General features: G+C 35.4%; 1 protein-coding gene across 1 annotated transcript in view; it reads right to left on the reverse strand.

The window, feature by feature from the left end:
• The window catches only part of Tdrd3 (tudor domain containing 3), a 136,346-nt gene that overhangs the window by 12,447 nt on the left and 107,300 nt on the right, over window positions 1-16,599 (reverse strand). The window contains 1 exon segment of the mRNA XM_012517180.2: window positions 2,188-2,309. Within this exon segment, the coding sequence (XP_012372634.1) occupies window positions 2,193-2,309 (117 nt within the window). The 3' untranslated portion in view covers window positions 2,188-2,192.

The following is a 16,599-nucleotide window of genomic DNA, read 5'->3' on the forward strand; positions in this document are numbered from 1 at the left end:
GTGTTTTTAATTGGGTTGAGGTTACTTGGTGTTCTGTATGCTTCAGTTACCTTAATGTCAGATTGTTTCCTCATATTTGGGAAGTTTTCTGCTATGACTTCTGCCCCTATTTTTGGGCATTTGTACTGACTCCTCATTGATACCTATTAGTCTCACATTGTTCATCTTTGCATCATCTTGCAAGTAATGAATTATTTTTTCTCTATCCTAGTTGTTTTTAAGAGATCTTTTCTTACCTTTTCACTAGCTGCACCAGCGTGTTCAAGATCTAAAACTCTGTCTGCTCTTTCACTCAGTTTTGCCAGCTTGTGATTGAGATTTTAATTTCCTCTATATCTCTTTGACTCTGCTTCATGTGATCTATTTCTTTCCTATAGTGCTCATTCAAGGAATCCATCATTTTTGTAATCTCTTTTTTTATCAATGTCTTCTTTAGAAGCAGTTATTAATTCTTTTTCTGCAGTATTTTTTTTCAGATTAGGTTTCCTCTCTGTTTCTGCGGTTGATTCTTTACTTCAGATGCTATGAGTTCAGTGAATTCTTTATTTCAGAAAAAAATTCCACTCTGAGTTCCTCTATAACTTTCTGCTGTTGCTTATTTACTATCAACGCTATTAATTCATGCATTTGAGCTGAGCTAGTAGAAAAGAATTCCGCTCTGAGTTCCTCTATGACTTTCTGCTGTTATTTACTATCGATGCTATTAATTCATACATTTGAGCTAAGCTAGTGTCCTCTGCACTTGATCTGTGTGGGCAATGGGTTTCTTCTGTATGTTTCTGCATTGGATTCTTTACTGCAGATGCTATTAATTCAGGGATTTCTTTTTTCATTTCTAATCTGAGTTCCTCTATACCTTTCTGTAGTTGTTTATTTCAGAAGTTGTTGGTTCATTTATTTCAGCTGTGTGGTTCACCATTTGTTCTGTGTTAGTGTCCTCTGCACTTGTTATGGGTGGGCTTGCGGTCTGAGATTGCATTTTGGTCCTTCTCATCATTTTGTGTAGCACTGTCTTCTGACCTTTGTTGTAGAGCTTTGGTGCAGTTCTAACTTTAGCACCTACTGAAATTCAGGTGCAGATCTAAAAAGTTTGGATTTATCTAGCTGTGCCTGGCTTGGGTCCGGCTGCTGTGCTCAGCTCCTTCCTGCTGACCCCCTTGGGAGTAGATCTTGTTGTACCCCTCTGACAAGATGTTCTGCTCCTGGACTAGATGGGTGACTTGGTCCGCTACTCTCTCTGCAGGGATTGCAGCTGCAGGGTTTCACCCCAGGCCTGTATGCCAGGCCTGAGCTGAGTATGGAGGGGACAAGGTGGAGTAGGAGGGAGAGGCAGCTCTCCCACACATTCACTGGGCCTGGGCTAGGACTGGATCTGGGTGTTCCCAGAACGTGGCAGAAATTCCTACTCAGTGGGTGGGGTAGGGGAGGTGCTGCGGAGTGGTACAGGGCATCCCAAGGGGGTGGAAGAGGGTCTCGCCCACGCTGCGCCTGGGCTGGAACCAGTAGGTCCTGCTGACACAGGGTAGCCAGAAGCTCTCCCACACTCACACGGCCTGGGCTAGGACTGGATCTGGGGGTCCCCAGAATGCGGCAGTAATTCTCACTTGGCGGGCGGGGTGGGGGGTCTAGTTGTGGTGGTGCGGGGTGGGGTATCTAGTGGTGGGGGGGCATCCCAAGGTGGTGGAAGAGGGTCTCATCCACACTGAGCCTGGGCTGGGACCCTCTTTTGTGTTTTTAAAATCATAGTTGTTTAATTTCACAGATTGTCATAGGGGCCTGCCCATTAGCTCAGTTGTGTAAATGCCTGCTTAAGTAAAGCAGTCAGGTTCAAGAAACTGTGGTTCAATCCCCAGATCCTCAATCTGTACAGGACCTGTCCTTAAGGCATCTTAAGCCAGCCACAAAAAAAGAACAAAATATTCCATCTTACAGATTGTCATTACTTCCAATAGAAGGGAATGGGAATGCAGAAAAAAGAGGATTAGAAATAGCGCCTGTGCAAATTACACATTTGGGGGGAAAGTAGATTATGGCTGATATATAACCTCAAAGACTTCATATAAGTCTTATTTTAAATGATCAAAATTTTCTATATAAAATTACTATGAAATATCCATCATTAGACTTTACATATTCAACATGGCATACACATTTCTTTACACAGAAACCACTTCACGGCAATTTTACCTTTGTTAGTTTCTAGCCCGGGGAGGCTGGTAAAACTGCTGGGTTGGCCTAGTAGAACGTCTTGGCTGGCCATCACCTCCTCTACGAAACTCCAGAGTTTGGTCGTAGGTACCTTCTTCTTCCTATTTGCAAAGAGTAATGATTCAACATGTTCAAAATAGCTCCAAGTTTCTTAAATATACTTTATGGCCCTATTTTAACATCCCCTCTTAAACTGCCTTGGCATTCATGCCTGTCAACGTTTGACAATTCAGGCTGGCAGGGAAGGGGAAAAGAAGACAGGGATGTTGCTAAAATTCTTTTGGTCCTTGGTAATAGAATGTAATTTATAATGGTAAAATAGGAATCACACTTAATTATAGAAAGGAAAACAATTTCCAAATAACAGCATGAGTGTTTCATCAAATGACTTGATATAATGTAAAAACAAAATAAAGTATTATTATAACAATTTTCTTGCATATTTAGACTTCTAAATATTCTTAGGTGTTCATCATGGAAATGAGTCTTGATAAGACATGAAAAAAGCAGTTGAAGAACCAGCCAGAGAATATGTTCACCAATTGCCTGTCCTCCTCTGATGGAATCTCCAATACTGTTAAGAACCTTACATCTAGAGACACAGAAAAACAATGAATCGGAATGGGGGGACATACACAATTTACACATACAGAAAGCTTCATGCACAACAGAGATCACTACAGTAAAACTTAAGCTATTTGAGTCTCATTTTCATTCACACTGAGGGTATGGATCTACTAGTTTAAGGAATAGCATGGGAATTAGGAGAAGCAGATTAAATAGCAGAGAGCATAGTTAATTGTAATATTGGAAAAGGACTTAGCAACAAAATGCAGCCAAAAGACAGTGGTTTCTTACTGAGTGCTGCCACCTTATTATTTTAGTGCTTTTAAAATGATTCAGCTATGAAATATCTGCTCTATGAGATGAAAAAACTGGCTGAGTTTTATTTATGAAAGAGAATGCACCTATTTCACTAAGCAGAGATCTTAACATCCAATTAAATTATTAGAGCACAATAACTTGCATGATTTTGAAAATGTATCCACTTTAGCCACTTCACATTATTTTTGAACCCTCTCTTAAAAGACTGCTTTTCTTTGACCCCATTAATATTTTTTTTGGAAATTATTGGAAAAACTAAGTTTTATTTATAGTTTTACAGAACCAACTACCATGATTTTACCAAACAGAAACAGAAAGATACTAAGATGATGTGAACAAAATCTATTACTTAGCAATGATATTTACTATTTGGCAAAAACATAACTCTCCTTATTAGGCATCCTCTACACTACTGCTAAGCGCAAACTATTACCACTTTATAAAAGGATTCTGGAATCTAAGAAACCTTTGTGACTTTGCCCTAATACTTTTAAGGCAAACAGGTTTTAAATTCAAACAGTTGTTTAGGTCTTTAGGTCTCAGTCTCCATGTAAAAGCAATATGCTGACTGCCAAAACATAAGGATCATCCTCCTGGAAGTATTATTTCTGAAATAAGAGATTGGAGAAATCTGACAATAAATACCTGATAATTAAATATTCATGTTTTAGAAGCAAACTTTCTCAATATCCCTTTCATTAGTAATCAACCTGAAAGTGGTTAAATTAGTAAAGCAACTAAATACAAAAGGAAAAAAATATTCATGAATGTTAAGAGTTTATTATTATGATCACAATTCTAAATGATGGTCAAATATTATAGCTAAATTTGAAAAGGAACTATTTAATTGTTTGTCAACTGACAATATTTAATACTTTGTGTATTAATCAAAAAGGATGAAAAGAAACAAGTTTCATTTGGCAATGTAGATGAGGAAGTAATTCATAAATTAGAATGGAAGCTTAATTTTTTTTACACCAAGAACTGGCTGAAAAACATCTAAAAATCTGTATTTTGCAGATAAAATACAGTGTTAGAAATAGGATACAGAATTTGCTGAATGAGCTGTATTTATACAATAAAAATGGCACTGCTATTTGAAAAGTTGTCTCTTCTATTTTTAAAACATCCACACTGTACTGAGCAGAGCCAGTTTTATGGGGGTGATCAACGAAATTTCTTTCACATAACTCAATGCTGTCTAATCTTTTTATATAAAGTAGAAGCTAACAAAATAAATAAAAATGATTCTGACAGTTTGGTTTTTAATTATTGTCAAAAGCAAAATTTTTGCTTTAACTTTTCAATTCTTTCTGCAGAGCAGCCAAGGGCAACTCGGGTTACTCAAAACTATGTCGTAAAGTCTATAGCCAGCAATTTTTAGCACAAATGGGTACTTCTTTTCACTTTATATAACACACAGCTTATTTTAATAGATCAGTTCATTTGAGCTGTCTTTGAATGAAACCAAATATTTCTATTCTAGAGATCTTTTTCCTTCAGGTTTCAGTATTCCGTAATACGCTGAAAAAAAAGTTGTACAGATCATGAGTATATTTTCAAAAATCTGACACTACATTAGAGCTAACACAATCCTGAAAAGTGAGCTAGTTCACCATTTAGATTTGAGGGATCAATCTATAAATCTGAAGAGATAAGATGATTTTATACAGAGCTCATTAGGGGAAGAATTGAGACTGAGGCCATTTTGTTTCTGACTTTTAAGCAGTTCTTCATACAGCTTGTAGTAACTTCCTTAATGGGGACTGTACAATACCATCTTTTCAGACTTAAGAGCCTCACATCTGAACTCAGACTTCTGTTCACTCCAGCCACGTCATCAGATAAAACCTGTTTCCAAAGCACTAAATATAATCAAGATGAACCCTCTGTTCATACCAATATTAACCAGTCTATTATTTTTAATGAAAAGATACAAAAATGTAAAAAATCGTCATCAAGCAAAATGAACTACTTACTTTGAAACAAAATAAACTGAAAGCCAATATAAAGCAAGGCCTACCACCCTCACCATTAAAGCACGTTAGACAAGTCAGAAATGCATCTTGCCTGTGGCTCATCTCCATCCTCCCATTTTGTACAGCATGTCTGGAATGAGGATGTAAGCTATGGACTGCTAGTCATAAATGAGCTGTGCTATGAAACTGCATTATACATAGATCACAACCCTAGAACATGTTTCAGGAAAAGGTAGAAAACAGAGTTGGGGAGATGGTACGGTGATCTAAGCACCTGTCTGGCACACACAAGGACCTGGGTTTGAACCCCAGTACCACATGCCATGCCAGTCTCATATCCAGCTGGCCATGGAAACCTGGCATGGTGGCGCATGCCTGTAACCCCAGTGCTGGGGAGGCAGAGACAGGTGGCTCACTATGGATCCAAGCTGTGTAGCAAGACCCTGTTCAAATTTAAAAAAAAAAAAAAAAGGTAGAAAACACACTTAGGTGATCTTCTGGTGAAACGCAGCTAACAAACAAGTAAGTGTTCTAAGGAAGACGCTGGACCAGTGAATCTCCAGTGAAAAATATCCTGTGACTCAGGAAAAACTACATAGTACTGCAAGACAGTTTATTTTACATCTAACAGAAGAAGGCAGGGACCTTGCTAAATATCCAACAATGCAGGATAGCCCATACCACAAATTAGCTAGTCCTAGTACCAAGAGTGCTGAAGTTAAGAAACCTTGTACTCAACAAATAAAACTTCCCACTCCTAAGTACAGGGTAGCCTGAAAAAGAATTCTAGAATTTGAGAAGTTTCAATGTGTATCCTTTTTGTCTTGTTGTGCTCTGGATTTAAATGCCACCCTCTGAAGGTGGGAGTCTATTTGTTGACAATACTTGCAAAGATCTTCTATATTAGCTATATGTTATTTAAACTAATAAATCTACTTATCTTAAATTATCATTCTTTCAGCATTTTCCCCCAATTGTAACTATGAAGAGAAAATGGTACATAGGCGTAGGAAGTGGAGATGGTAATTCCCTTCATTAAATTTTCTTTTTAAAAAGTAACACCTATCTTCTTGTTATTTTTGTGTACAATCAGGTATTTTCTATAATTTGTTCTTTTTAATGAATTATATACTAGTCACAAAGCATAAACCAGCATATGAAGTTCAATGTACTCTCAACAATTATCCTTGAAATTCAGAATATTCTGAACAATAAAATGTTAATGAATACATATCTCCTCCAGTGATTCACATGTTAACGACCTATTCTATGATTTTCCAGGCCACAAATTTGCTTGAATTAACTTGTGTTTGTGGCAATAGAACACATTTTTAACATAAAACCTGAACAAATTATCACATTGTAATCTGCCTTCACCAAACATCATGGGATGACATCCCAAAATAGAACTTAAAAACACTTTTAAAACATGTTTTTATAAATTTATTGTATAATATTCTATTATATTAAATTAGCAGAAAAAGTCTACATTGGATCAGCTCTTATTTCTGTGAAGATCATGGATAATCTACTTCTGGTTCTACCATAAAATGACCCAGGGCTATGGCAGCCTGAAACTGCAGATTGTAAGACAACTTGTCTAAAGAACAACCCAACTAAGAAGTTATTATTTGCTCAAGTCAGTACTGCCACACTATGAGCAAGGATATGGGTTGATTCACCATGCTGCCTGCTCCTTGCAATGCTTATGAGAAAGAAAGGACGCAGACACTATCAATTTCAGAGCTGGAAGGAGAACTGAAGGTAATAGGATAGAGCAGATTTATATTTTATTAATTTAAAAATTATTCTGGGAATAAATGTGGCACACTTCACTCAAATGTTTGTAGTACATTATGTGAGAATATCAATGCAAGATGGATGGACACAGGTCAAAGTGGGGGTTTCGTATGCGTACAAGGAGCGTTGCTTAGCCTTCCCTTCCTCAGTGCCTCCAAGCTTTGCCATCCCCAACATACAAAAATTAAGAGCCTGGTTCAATTTCCCTGCATAATGGGAGCCAACTGAGGCAGGTCCATGTTAATAAGGTGAGCTAGGAAAAGAACAGGAACTGGAATGCAAGCCTTTAACTGCGAGTTAAAAGGCTTTTCTTTTTTGCCTTTGATTATAGAGAAATCTATATCCTATTTTTGACACCAATAAATTAAATGTCTCATTTGATAACTTACCTTGGATCCCTAAATGGGCAAAAAAATTTCAGGCTTCCTTTTTTTTTTTTGCAGAACCAGGGATTGAACTCAGGCCCTTGCGCTTGTCAGGCAAGCACTTATTCTACTGAACCATCTCCCCGGCCCTTCAGGCTTCCTTAAGTGTTATGAGAAAACTATTACATTGTCTAGCCAAATAGTAAATTCTACAATAAGACAATTTTTGAAAAAAAGTAAAATAAATTCTATTTTAGTAGAAAATATAACGGAGAATTTGTCTCCTTTTCTCTGGAGAACCTCTAAGACAACACCTTTTTATGCACCATGTTGGCAACATTTTATGTAAGCTAAAACATATTATGGCATAAAAGAAAAAAAATCACTAAGAAAAGACAAAAGAAAAATCATATTTAAATCTCATTACCAAAGATCTGTTTAAAAATGCATAGTTCAGGTCCAGCCAATTAGCTCAGAAGATTAAAGTGCCTGTTTAGGCAGACGTAGGGATCAGGGTTAGATCCCCAGCATGCCATTTTGGTCCTGCCTCCAGGGCACACTGAGACAGTGATTGAGACTGGACATTGGCACGCGCCTGTAATCCCAGCACTTGGAAACTGAAAACAGGATGATCACTACGAGTCTGATCTGTGTAATGAGATGCTGTAGACCCTGTACTAAATACATAGAAAAATAAATAAATGCATAGTTCATATTATGTTTTTATATTGTGTTTTACAGTTTCAAGGGGAGAAATTTCCCTGAACTTGAGATATTGCACTGATTCTGATCTGAAAGTCTTTATTTTCTAAATTATATTAAAATTAAAATGTTGATTCAAGAGGGTATTATGAAATTACCTGATTATCTAGTTCAGGAGTTTAATTCTATGCTCTACCAGCCAAAGCACAATCTCAGTAAGACAACTAAGCTTTAATAGAGAAGAATATATTGGATTTTAATATGACAGTTAAAGCAAATAATATCAATGCTTTACTTTAACATCAGTAAGATCCTTTAATACTTGAAACAGAAAATAAAGGAATGACTGTTTATTCTCCTATATGCCTGGCTATACTGGTTATCTCCTTCCATCTCTTCAGTAATTCCTTGAAGTGCTTAGCGCTACTGTCTGCAGTCCTGGAGATCAAATGCAAGAGTCTTGACCATGTTGGGGTTATGACCACCAAGTCATAACCCCAACCTTAACCTCACCATTTTACAGATACAGAAACTAAGGCTCAGAGTAATTCACTGAAAATCTTGTAAGTGACCAATCTTTAGTTAGAGCCCTATAATCTAGTTTATTCGATCACATCACATAAGGTACCATTTAAATTTTTGGTTACAGATAGTTTTCCTTATTTTTTTCCTAACAGCTTAATTTTTCCACAGTCAACTTTTTTTACTTTCTTTTCTTTTTTTGGCTTTACTGAAGTAGAACTGACTAAAAGGAACTGTATATATTTAAGGTATAAAACTTGATGTTTTTATGTATACACTTCGCTAAATCATAAACAAGCTATTTGACATATCCATCCCAAAGTTACCATTTTTTCTTTTGTCTTTTTGTAAGAATACTGAAGATCTTTCTTCCTAGCTAATTTCAAATATACAGTACAAAGTAAAATTAAAGTTCCAGAACTCATTTATCTTGCTTAACAAAAATGTTGTATACTCTGAAAACCCATCCCTTGCCCCTAGCAACCATCATCCTATTCTCTAGTACTTTTATGAACTATTTCATATTTCAAATAAAAGCATTCATCTTATTTTATTTAGCATTATGTCCTTAAGGTTCTATGATCAATTCTGAATAAATGAATAGCATCAGCCTGAAGGTAATATAACATCATTTAATGATGACCATCTTTGTTGCGATACTATAGTGAAGTCCAAAGAATGTCACTTATAAAAATATACGCCTCTCTATTTTAGAGAACTGCTGGTTTTATCTATTAGTTAAGATACATTACAGATTTTCCAGAAGCAAGTGTGGAGAAGACATTACTGCTTCAAAGGGTGTCAAACTGCTCCAATATCTCCTTGACAGACATTCCGTCAGAGCTCTGACATGTAAGCACAGTCTTTTAAACCAGGTCTGAGTCTAGGTTTAGAGTCTACACATCCTAGGCACATCCTTCAACCTTTCTATGTCTCAGTGTTTTGCTTTGTTTTGTTTTTTAATATGAGAGGCTGGGTTTATTAGGATTACAAGAGAAAATAGAGCTTAGCAAATAAGCAGTTTATGCTGGCTATTAGTCTAAACTAAATAAATATATGTGAATAAAATAGCCTTGTTTCTTTCAATTAAACTCAGAGATTTGTTGAAAATCAGGAACTTAGCTCCCTGTTAAGAGTATTCTTCAAACTGCATTGTGCAGATAAAAAAAAATGTAAAAGTCTGTGGAGAAAATGAAAGACCCAACAAAGGGAGAAATGCTTTTATAAATTTCTTTCTTTTATTTCTTCAGAGATTCAAAAACGAAAATTATTGATTTTATTTTGCCACTGTTTTTGCTTCTTTGGCAATGCAATCCTTTTCTTTTGTTCTTTTTTATCATTATGGAGGAAAAAGGGCACAAATAATAAAAGGGATGCAATCAGCAAAAGAGCATAGCTGAAAATAATCAAAATTTCGAGACAATCATTTATATAAAGCTGAGTATTTTAACATACAGTTAAAAATAAACATGCTTAACCTTTTTGAACACTGCCTTTAGCCCTCACTCTTAAAATAGTAAATGTTACACACAGGTTAAAAATACTTAAAAAGTAATAAGCAATAATGATTAATAATAGAAAAAAGATGTATGTCCACCTATGTCTGTTGTTGTTTTCAGGTCAAAAATCATACCCAATACCCAAAAGTAACTGTGCCACCAAACATACTAGCTGAGCAAATTATATATTAGAATATAATTAATATATTAGATAAGCAGTACTATTAAGTGGTTAACTATTCCACTATCTCATTATTTACAGCATCTTTATACCTTAAATTGGTCTAATATAATACAAGACAGGCTGATGAATTCTTCCTCTGAAAGCAATAGCTACTACATGACAACCAACCAAGACAGATACGATACGCTTTAGTAACCTGTAATAGACACTGTATAAGAAACTGAATAAGAAAAAACTTCATGTTAGATTGATAAAACACAGACCAGATCTTTGACTTTAAAAAGCGCTGAGGCTTAAAGAGGGGAGAGTTGATGCGAAATGCTTGATATCATTAAAAAAATTATATGAAAATGATATTGAAATAATTTGTGAATATTTTGTTACTGAGAATTAAGGAACATATAATGCTGACATAAACAGAAATGAAATTTTTGACAATAAAAGAGATAAATTTCCATTGTAATAAACACTTATCATCATATTCAACTCCCAATTCATGCTCAACAACCCATACTAACAACGTATATGAAATTGTAACTATTCCTCATTAGTGAAACAAAGAAAACATGTCTAAAAATGTTTATCAACGATTAGGCCAATAAATAGTTACAGTTTTCAAAATAGGAGGTACCCCTAGAAGTCACTGATCTGACTTTCTCCGTAAGACAAAATTCTTCCACATATGATATGCAAATGGTGGCTTTGCCTCCTTCAGATAACTCTGGTGAAGAGAGCTCACCCTTCTTTGCGCAGCTAACTCCACTACTCAGTACCCTTTGCTACAAAGTATTTTTAGAACCAAACATTTCTAGAACTTTCATCGACGTTTTCTACTTATTTATTTCCTCTGCTAGATAAGATTTTAAATTATTTAAAAGGAAATATATCTCTAATTTGTTATTAAGAATCATTTCTCAAATACCATTATTTCCAGAATATCATCATCTTGATCATCTTTTATGCAATTTAGTATTTGCTATTCTATATAACCTCATACTCAAAATAACATTCCAAGTATGGCTTTACTGGCACACAACACTATTGCACATTTCTCATGAGGAAGGTATTCTCCAAGGTAATATATAAATCTGTTACAACTACTTTAAAGTTTTTACCCTATCAAATTACCACCAACATGCCTCACAGAGAAATCATTCCTAAAATTTATTTGGAACCAGAAAAGACCTAGAATAGCAAAGGCAATCCTGGGCAACAAAGGCAAGGCAGAAGCCATTACAATCTCTGACTTGAAATCATATTATAGAGCTACTGTCATAAAATCAGCATGGTACTGGCAAAAAAATGGACCTGAAGATCAATGGAATAGATCAGAAGATGTACAAAAGCCTACACACATACTCAGCCACCCTATCTTTGACAAAGGGGCCAAACATGTTCACTGGAAGAAAGATAGCCTCTTTTAACAAATAGTTCTAGAAAAACTGACTCTTTATATGCCGAAAACTAAAACTTGACCCAGGTCTATCACCAGGCACTAAACTAAAGTCAAAATAGATTAAAGATCTAAACATTAAAATAGAAACACTAAACCTACTGGAAGAGAAAGTAGGTAGAAATCTTGGAAGACATAGGGGTAGGCAAGCAGTTCAAGAACAAAAATCAAACTGTGGGGTAAATTACTTCACATAATCAACTGGGCTCTCTTCTTATTGAGAAGTTTCTGCACATCAAAAAAAAATCACCAACAGAGTGAAAAGACAACCAATAGATTTGGAAAAAAATCTTAGCTATTAATCATTCACACACAAGTCTTCTATCTATAATTTTAAAGAACTAAAAATCATTAGGGCCCCAAAATTTAAAGACCCAATCCAGAAATGGGCACTGAGATGAATATATACTTCTCAGAGGAAGAAATACAAGAGGCAACGAAATACATGAAAAATACTCCACATCATTGACCATTTGAGAAATGCAAATTAAAACAACACTGAGATAGTATCTCACCCCTGAAAGAATGGCTATCATAAAGAAATCATATAACAACAAATACTGGAGAGGCTGCAGAGAACAGGGAACTTTTCTCCACTGCTGGTGGGAACATAGGTTGGTACAAACATTATGGAAATCAGTGTGGAGACTCCTCAAACGAGGATTGGAAATCTCATTCAATCCAGCTATTTGCTAGGAATTTCCCCCAAAAAACTGAAAACATCGTATCATAGTGATGTATGTGCACCCATGTTTATAGCAGCACAATTTGTGATAGCCAAATCTTTGATACAACAAAAATGCCCATCACTTGAGGAATGGATGAAAAGATATAGTATTTTTCTACAATGGACTATTACTTATCTATAAAGAAAAACAAACTAGAAGCCTTGGTAATTAAGTGGATGCAACTTGAAGCTGTACTTGTTTAAGTGAAATAAACCAGACCCACATGTGTAAAAATCATATTGTCTGCCTAATGTAAGAACTCAAAAGAAGAAATAAAAACTGAAAGGTATAATAGACACAATTCAATGGAAAGAAACAGAATTTAAGTATTTAAAATTGAAATGCAAGAAGATAGAAAAAAAGGTAGGGGCAAAACCATACATGTATATATACAAGATGGCTAAGGCAACTGTCCTAAAAATTTCCATCAGTTAGTTGAAAATAGCAGTTAATGGATAGAATTCTCACCTTGACTAACTCTCCATGCTAGTATCTGTGAACTAAACAACTACATTAAGAACAGCAATGTATAATACTAAAACCATGCTTGAAACATCTGTTATCTTGGTCGTCTAAATGTGTACTTTTTAATGTCATATTAATTATCACTATACTCTACATTTTTTAAAAAGGTAATAAAAGAAAGTGAGACAAGAAAAATTTAAGATTTCTTGAAAGCATGTGGTAATAGTCAATCATATGTCCCACCTTGCATTATTATATGTTAATCTGAGCAACAAATTTGACGATAAAAAGATAATATATCAATCATTGTTAACCAGCTATTCTTGTTTTGAAAATCTGTAAAATCTGTTACCTTGTTTCTGTTTTTCTTGCTCTTGTTTTTTTACTCTTCAAATAAAAGAAAATTTTTCTTTTAAAAAGTTCTTATCAGTTGTTCAGTCACTTCACTGATTTCGCCATTAGGTGAAATCCCTACAACCTTCTCCTGGTCTTTTTCATTATACATTTATAGAGAACTATTTTCCCAACTGTTATAGCTTGTGTCCAGATGTCCTTCCAAAGCCTCACAAAGTTATGAGCAGGGCTTTCTCAGAGGCGGCTGGACCTAGAATGTGTAACTGATTAATGTTGCAATGTTGCCACTAAGGGTATGTGATTACTAAGTGGGTCCACTGGCTGGCTGGCAATGCTCTAATCCTGATAGCCTCGATGGAGTATCTGTTAAGCTCCTTTGTTGCTTTGCTCTTCTGCCTGCCATGAAAATTTCTGCTCTGCTAGGCCTGTCTGTCATGCCACCCTGCCTTGGAACCAGCCAAGCCTGTAAAACTATGAGCCAAATAAACCTTTTCCCATTTAACTTTGAGTGTTGGTGTTTTGTCTCACGAGAAAAATAACCAAGACACCAACCTAAATATAAAGTTCTAAATTTAAATACAGTTGAAATGTGCATAAATGAAGGACATTTGACATAGGATTATCATTATTATACTCTAAATAATGTAATATGTAATACTATATTATTTCTCACAGGATGTTAGCCTTTATTTTTATACAACATGTGGAAATTAAGAGGACTATGCACCATGTAAAAAGTAGTATCTATATGAGTAGTTAAAATGTAGCTGAATCTTAAAATTAGATCCTAGTGAAATTTAGAAGTTGATAGTAAAGCCATAGTATTTCAACTATGTAGCAATGTGATAGATAAAACAGAATGGGTCTATACAGTAATAGGTTTATTTTCTACCCTGTCTGAAATGCCCTGCAGCCCTTTTAGAAGTATCAGTTGATATCTTTGTCCACACATCTTCAGTTCTTAAAATCTGTACAAACTAAGACTAAACTAAATGATTAAAAGTCACTTTACTGAAACAATTTATCACGAAGTACAAACTTCCTCCTATGATGAACATTTTATATACATCATTTGATTGACCTGACAGAACAATTCTCTAGATTGGTACCATTTATTTCCATTTATAACTAAAATATAGGTTCGTGTTCTCTAGCACCAGGAAATGCTAAGTCTAACTATACCTATGTAACTTACAACCTCAAAGATTTTAGGCAAGTTAGTAGGCTCAAACTTAATTTTTTTGTTTTATTTGCATATGCAATGGGATACTAACACTTATTTCATAGGTATCCTACATATATTACATCAATATACATCAAGTATTGTACCTGGTACCTGGCACAAAAATAAACAAAAGGAATTCCAGGCTTCACATACTCAACCATTTTTACTACTTCATTTCAGTAAGTTAACAAACAAAAGTCACATACCATCTTGTTATTACCCAAATACATATGCTTAAATTTATTCATTTCCCTCCATTTGAAAGTGTTCAACATGTGAAGTGTTAACTTTAGTTTTTTTAAAGAAAAGTTCCATTCTTTTCTAAGCTCAGGAAACCTTGTCAATCATTTTTAATGGTTAATGACAAAGGCAAGAAAAAGGTGGGCCAGACAAATAGCTCAGCAGATTAAATCTCTTGCTAAGGCATATGCAGGGGCTGGGAGTTCAATCCCCAGGCCTGCTGTGCCGGCCCTGGCCCCACTCCCAGAGTGCCCCACTCTCAGGGAGCACTGAGACTGCTATTGAGACTGCATGCAGTGGCGCGCGCCTATAATCCCACAGCACTTGGGAGGGTGTAAAACAGGAGAATCACTATGAGTTCCAATCTGTACAGTGAGACCCTGCAGACCCTGTCCTAAATACAAAAAAAGGGGTCGGGAAGATGGCTCAGTAAAATAAGCGCTTGCCTGGCAAGCACAGGGCCTGAGTTCAATCCCAATTCTGCAAAAAAATAAATGTAATAATTATGTACTATAAACATGTACTAACAAAAAATGTAAAAAAGATACTAAAGATTTTATTCAAGAATAATAAGGAATGGACATGAAAAATCTAATATTAAATACCACAATCTTAACAGGAGACCTTAACACCCCTTTATCCCCAAAAGATAGATCAACCAGAAAAAAACTTAGCGAAGAATTAACAGAACTGAACCAGAGCTTACAACAAGTGGACTTGATGGATATATACAGAGTGTTTCACCCAAACACAGCTGAATACACATTTTTCTCAGCTGCACATGGGTCATTTTCTAAAATAGACCACATACTGGTCCATAGGTCATGCTTAAGTATATGCAAGAAAACAGAAAATAACACATGCATATTATCTGACCACAGTGCAATAAAACTGAAAATAAATGACAAAATTAACCAGAAAAAAACCCTAAATACATGGAAATTAAATGACAGACACCTTACTCAGCAACGAATGAGTCACAGATGAAATTAAACAAGAAATTCAACAATATCTAAAATTCAATGAAAATTCAAGCACAACTTATCAGAATTTGTGGGATATGATGAAAGCAGTTCTCAGAGGGAAATTCATAGCTGTGAACTCACACATTAGGAAAACAGAATGGGAACAAATAAACACCATAATGCTGCACCTTCAACAACTAGAAAAGGAAGAGCAAACCAAACCGAAAGCCCATAGAGGGGAAGAAATCATAAAGATTAGAGGAGAATTAATTCAACTGAGAAAAACAAAACAGTTCAAAGAATTAATGAAACAAAAAGCAGGCTCTTTGAAAGATTAAACAAAATCGATAAGCCCTTCGCTAACCTCATCAAAAAGAGGAAAGAAAAAATTCAAATACAAGCAATAAGGAATGAAAAGGGTGTAATTACCACAGACCCAGTGGAAATTCAGAAGATTATCAATAGCTACTTTGAGAACCTTTATTCTCACAGAATAGAATACACAGAAGAAATGGACAGATTCCTAGAAAGGCACAAATTACCACAATTGAATCAACAAGATATAACCACTCGCATTAGCCCAATAACAGCCAATGAAATACAAGATGTATTTAAAAAACCTACCCACAAAGAAAATTTCAGGTCCAGATGGATTCACAGCTGAATTCTACAAGGAATTTACAGAAGATGTAGTCCCTATATTCCTCAAACTCTTCAATGAAATTGAAAAGAAAGCAATCCTCCCAAAATCATTCCTGGAGGCAAGTATTATACTGATACCAAAACCAGGGAAAGACGCAACTAAGAAAGAGAACTACAGAGGCCAATCTCCCTCATTAACATAGATGCCAAAATCCTCAATAAAATCCTAGTAAACAGAATACAGCAAATCATCAAGAAGATCATACACCATGACCAAGTAGGATTCATCCCAGGGATGCAAGGATGGTGCAATATTCGAAAATCTATAAATGTAATACACTATATATCAATTGAGTGAAAAACCACATGAGCATCTCCATTGA

This window comes from Octodon degus, unplaced genomic scaffold, assembly GCF_000260255.1.
Source record: "Octodon degus isolate 3935 unplaced genomic scaffold, OctDeg1.0 scaffold00150, whole genome shotgun sequence".
In the NCBI taxonomy this organism is placed as follows: domain Eukaryota; kingdom Metazoa; phylum Chordata; class Mammalia; order Rodentia; family Octodontidae; genus Octodon; species Octodon degus.